A 5,557-nucleotide genomic window follows, 5' to 3' on the forward strand; every position below is an offset into this window, starting at 1 on the left:
AAAATCTTTAATCTTTTTTTTTTTTTTTTTTTTTTTTTTAAGACAGAGTCTCGCTCTGTTGCCCAATCTGGAGGGCTCATTGCAAACTCCAGCTCTCGAGTTCAAGCAATACTCCCTGAGTAGTTGGGATTACAGGCATCTGCCACCACACCTGGCTAATTTTTGTATTTTCAGTAGAGACGGGGTTTTGCCATGTTGGCCAGGCTGGTCTTCAACTCCTGATCTCAGGTAATCCACTTGCCTCGGCCTCCCAAAGTGCTAGCATTATAGGTGTGAGCCACCATGCCCAGCCTGAACTCTTCTAATTCCTTTAAATCCAATTAAGTTAAACATTTGGGAACCAGGTTGAATTTACATGTTCGAAATTCTTGTTTCACAGTGATCTCTATACATTCATGCCTTCTAGCATTCTGATGTCTTCCAGCAATCCATTTTTAATGCTGTTTAAAATACTGGATGAAACAACTATAAAGGACATTATTGAGACAGTTGGGGAGATTTGAATGCTGACTATATTAAATAATAGTATTGTGTCAGTGTTAACATTCCCAAAGGTGATAGTTGTAGTCATGCAGGAGAATGCCCTTAGGCAGATATATGCCGAAGTGTTTAGGGATGAAGTATTATGATGTCTGCAAGTAACTTGCACATCGTTCGACAAAAGAAAAAAGGAGGGAAGAAGGAAGAGAGGAAGGAAGGAGATTAACAATGGTAAATTTGATTGTTCATTGAACTGTTACAACTTTTCTGAAGGTTTGTAAGTTTTCAAAATAAAAATATTTAAAAATTGTATATTAAAATGCTTTAAAGTTCAGAAGGTCAAGGATTTTCTCTTGGGGAAGGTTTTTAAGTAATAGAAGTGAACAGAGAAATTGTTTATGATATAATTATGTACTCCTACTACAACAGCTTAGGAATACAATGTGCATTCTCTTGGAATATCTTACTGCAGAAACTATTGCTGCCTGATGTGGAAAAATAAAGGGAACACCTTTATTTATTCTCTGCCCTCAAATTTGATAGTACTTAACAATGTGAGTTTTAATTACTTCCATAAAGTTTGGTTTCTGTTGCTTTACTGGCATAAGCTTTCAGAATCCCTAACCAAAATCTGAGATGTCTTCTGAAGGCAGTCATATCTTTTTAGTCATAATAGCATATCTTTTTTTGCTTCAGGGAGTATTTAAAAGGTAAATATCAGCGGGGCACTGTGGTTGACGCATGTAATCCCAGCACTTTGGGAGGCCGAGGCAGGCAGATCACCTGAGGTCAGGAGTTTGAGACCAGCCTGGCCATCATGGTGAAACCCCATCTCTACTAAAAAGTTAGCTGGCATGGTGGCGGGCACCTGTAATCCCAGCTACTTGGGAGGCTGAGGCAGAAGATTTGCTTGAGCCCGGGAGATGGAGGTTGCAGTGAGCCGAGATCGCGCCACTGCACTCCAGCCTGGGCGACAGAGCAAGACTCTGTTCAAAAAAAAAAGGTAATTATCTCCTGACAAAATCTGGCCTTTATATAGTTAACTGGTTTGTCCATTTTCTTCCTAAAAAGTTAAAACCAACGGAGTTGGAACCAACAAATTTCATTTGGTTTGGGGCATGCTCCCAGGCATTCGTTTATTGATTTATGCCTCTATTTATGAATTTTGTGGGTGGTAAAAACATCTTTACCCTGTTTCTTCCTCCCTCCATCACATTTTCTTACACTCCTTTTTTTTTTTTTAACAGAAAATTTCAAACACATGAAAGTAGAGAAAGTAGCATAATGAACCCAGTGTGCTGTCAGCCATCCTCAGCAATCATCAGTGTATGGCCAATCTTGTGTCATTTATAACCTCACTTTTCTCCTCCCTTAAAGGCTTACTTTAAAGCATATTCCACATATAATTTCAGCTGTAAGTGCTTCTTTCAATATGTATCTGTAAGAGATAAGGACTTTTGAAAACATATGACCACAAACATCATTATACCTAAAAAAGTTAAGAATTTTAATATTATCATATATCCAGTTGTTATTTAAATTTCCCTGATTATCTTATAATGTTTTTTCAGAGTTGATTTATTCAAATTAGGATCTAAAACAAAGTCCAAATATTGCATTTGTTTGTTTTAACCTAGAGCAGTACTATCCAAAAAAAATGTACTGTGAGCCATGTATATAATGTAAAATTTTCTAGTAGCCACATTAAAAAAGTATTTTAAAAAGATAAAACTAATGTTAATAATTTATTAAGCCCAATATATCTAAAGTTATTTTTAACATGTAAATCAATAAATTATTGAGATATTTTACATTTTTTTCATACCAAGTCTTTGAAATTTGGTGTATATTTTACATGAAAGCATATCTTAATTTGTTTTACTTACATTTAAACACATCACTTACCACACGTGGCTAGTGGCTATCTCATTACATGGTACAAGACTAAAAGCTTCCTCTTCATTTTTACACATTTGCCATTTATTGAAGAAACCGGATCACTTGTCACATACATGTACCCACATTCTGGAATTTTGCTGACTGCACTCTATGGTAGTATTCCTCTATCCTGGCTATTTCCTCTTTTGCTTTTTGTTGTTGTTGTTGTTGTTTGTTTTTGACGTACAGGGACCACTGCAGTGGAGTCTTGCAGTGGGGCAGAGAGATTGGGCTCAACTCCCTATCCTGACTTTTCCTATGAATTGGTAGATTTAGAAGATTGAACAGATCACTTGATAAGATTGAAGTTCTTTGGTTTTTGGCAGAAATACTTTATAATTGGATTTAATGTCCCCTACCCCTTAATTTTTTAAAGTGAGCCTCGAAAATGTTAAGTAATTTGCCCATGGTCACGTATCTAGAAACAGAGCTGGGATTTGCACCCAGGAGGTCTTGGCTGCAAAATTCATACTCTTAGTTACGATGCCATCGTGGAATAAAAATCTCCTATGGCTCAATGTGTTACGTCTCACGATGAGATTTATACTCAGGAGATATAAGAGTGGGATGATGCTAAGTAAACAGACTTTATAGATCATTTATTAAAGTCCCTGGAATTATGCCTTACAAAATATGTGCTTATAATAGCTGCTCTGTATTGGATTTCTCCATCTTAAAATATAGAATCCTGAGGTATGGTTCCATATCTGTTTCCTTCTTACTGTGTTCTGCCCTAATCATGCCTTTTTTCCATTCTTCCTCCACCTTTATGTTCTTCAGTATAGTTTCAACTGGATGACATTTCTATTTTGCCTCTCTAGGACTGGTTCGTTGTAAACCCAACAACAACCAAAAGCTTTGAAAAGCTGATGAAGATAAAGCAGCGGCAGCAAGAAGAAGAAAAGCGGAGGCAGCAGCACAGGAGCAGAAGGTCTCTAAGAAGGCGGCAGCAGCCTGGCATTGAGCTTCCCGAGACAGAGCTGAGTCTTAGAGTAGGGAAGGATCAGAGGAGAAATGAGGAACTGGTAGTGTCAGCCTCCTGTAAAGAACCAGAGCAGGAGCCAGTGCCAGCACAGTTCCAGAAAGTAAAGCCCCCAAAGACTAATCATAAACGAGGAAGGAAATAGGCAGTCAGTGTAAAAACGCTCCTAAGAAAGCAGATGTGATGCTGTTGTCACGGGGACCTGTGCTGGGAGGACTGAGTGAAGATTCTTTCAGCTGTTTGTGTAAGGCTGTGACTTTCTCAGCTCCTTCCTCCTGTGTAAATTTCACTGTCTTCCCTTTTTACACTTTGATTCCCCCCTCCCCTTTTAGTAGGTTTTCCTGCTATTCCTCCTCAAGTCCTCTTGTTTTTTTCTTATCTTGCCCAAAGAGCTCCCTCTCAAGGCCAACTATAGGCTCCTCTTGCCCTGTACAAAACTAAGAAACCTCTTTGGTTGTCCTTTCCTTCCTGGGGTATAGAATGTTCTTGGAAGCTCCATTGATTTAGTAGCTGCTCCATCATCTAGCTTGTGAAACCATTCCAGATTAATTTTTTAAAACCATAACTGGTTTGTCATTTTGTATTTGTGATATAACAAGTCTAGAAGCTAGAACTGTTGTCATTCATATAATAAGCTTACTCTGTCTCCTTGGGAAGCAAACTTTATGGAGGCTGTTTGTCCTCTCAATATGATTTTAAGATTGAAAGTAAGAAAATGCATTTAGGATGAAAAATCTAGAACTACCCTATGCTGTTTATACTGGGAAATGCTTTGTACCAAGTTGCAGTGACTAGACCCACAGACGTGAAAAGCAGCCCTAGGAGTAACGTGACCCAAACATTAAAATGACAGGAAAGAGAAAGTAGAAGCAGCAATAAATATTGCCCCAACTTTCTTGGAGCCTGAGGCCTCATCCGTAGCTATGATCACTTGCCTTCTGAAGCCTATTTTTGCTTCTTTGGTTTTAAGAATTGAGAAATATCACATTGCCCCTGATGTTTTGACAGTCTCCTAGTGCTCCTGGTAGTGCCACTGAGGGAAAACCAAGGTGCGCATTCCTTCTCCCTGGACTTTACCTCACTTGTTAGTTTACACCCCACTGTTTTCACCCATCCCCTTAGCCAACCTCTGTCTTTTTGAATTTTCTGAGAATATCGTCCTATCCTCTTTTATATATGGAGTTCTATCCTCTTTATATCCTGACACTTTGACACCAGATGTAGATATTTATCTGGAGCTGGAAAGAAAAATTCTTTTTCTGTACCTCATGCCTACCTGGTAATGTTTAATGGGTTATTTCTCTTTGAGGGTGGCTTTGTCTGGAACATTGGTTAGAGCAGCTTTGTTGTCGTGTTTCTGGATTCTCTTCCCCGTTTTGCGTAAATATTGGTCTTATATATTCTTGCCTATTTTGTGGCATACGCCACATAAAAAATGAACCCTGATACAGATAAGTGCTACCTTTTCAAATTCTGAAAGGCTATTACCACTTTAACTCTCTGTGCTCCTCCAAATAGCTTTAAAATGTGGGCTTTTGTGAAGACCACTTTCAAACAAGGGAGCACCAAAACCTGAATTGGTTACTGCCAGAATAGGTAGTTTTGAAACAAGTTAAGGACATGGTATGTGCACTCTGCATTTTCATTGGCAGTGTGCCCTTAAAGCTGTTTCAGTAGATGAGGGTTGTCAGGGAGGAGAAATGAAGAAGCTATGTTAATTTCTGGTGAGTAAGACCTGGGGAATGTTTGGCAATGACAAAAGAAATAAATGACTTTCAGAAAGATGTTTCCAGTGTTCTTTGACACCGACTTGCTGCATAACTCCTTGACACTGTATGGGGGTAAGAAGAGGGCTAGAGATGGGGGTGAGTTTGAAATAAATTCCACGTGCGGTTGTCTCAGTAGTTCTTTAGTTAACCTGAATTTTAACCTGAATTATGCTGGTTAAAATTATATCTTTAATTTAACCTGAATTATGCTGGTTAAAATGAGTAGTTTGAGATTAAAGTGGATTCGAATAGGAAACTTGCCCAGTCTCATCCAGGGACCCCTTGCAGGCATTCCTTTTCTTTTTCCTGACCAAGACCAGGGATCAGCAGGACTCAGTAAGACTATTCTAATCACAGTATTGAGTTTTAAATTTTTTTTTAAAAAATT

General features: G+C 38.5%; 1 protein-coding gene across 6 annotated transcripts in view; it reads left to right on the forward strand.

Moving 5' to 3' along the window:
* The window catches only part of ZNF512 (zinc finger protein 512), a 39,409-nt gene extending 34,225 nt beyond the window's left edge, over window positions 1-5,184 (forward strand). For 4 of the 6 annotated variants that reach the window (XM_017876983.1, XM_017876985.1, XM_017876986.1 and 1 more), the window contains one exon: window positions 3,240-5,184. In XM_017876983.1, the coding sequence (XP_017732472.1) occupies window positions 3,240-3,545 (306 nt within the window). In that variant the 3' untranslated portion in view covers window positions 3,546-5,184. Of the gene's footprint in view, window positions 1-1,727; window positions 1,807-3,239 lie in introns of all 6 variants that reach the window. The other 2 variants (XR_001886527.1, XR_001886528.1) reach the window with 2 other exon arrangements.
* The last annotated feature ends 373 nt before the right edge of the window (window positions 5,185-5,557 follow it).

The sequence above is a fragment of the Rhinopithecus bieti genome, unplaced genomic scaffold (genome assembly GCF_001698545.2).
Source record: "Rhinopithecus bieti isolate Rb0 unplaced genomic scaffold, ASM169854v2 scaffold_7681, whole genome shotgun sequence".
Lineage (NCBI taxonomy): Eukaryota > Metazoa > Chordata > Mammalia > Primates > Cercopithecidae > Rhinopithecus > Rhinopithecus bieti.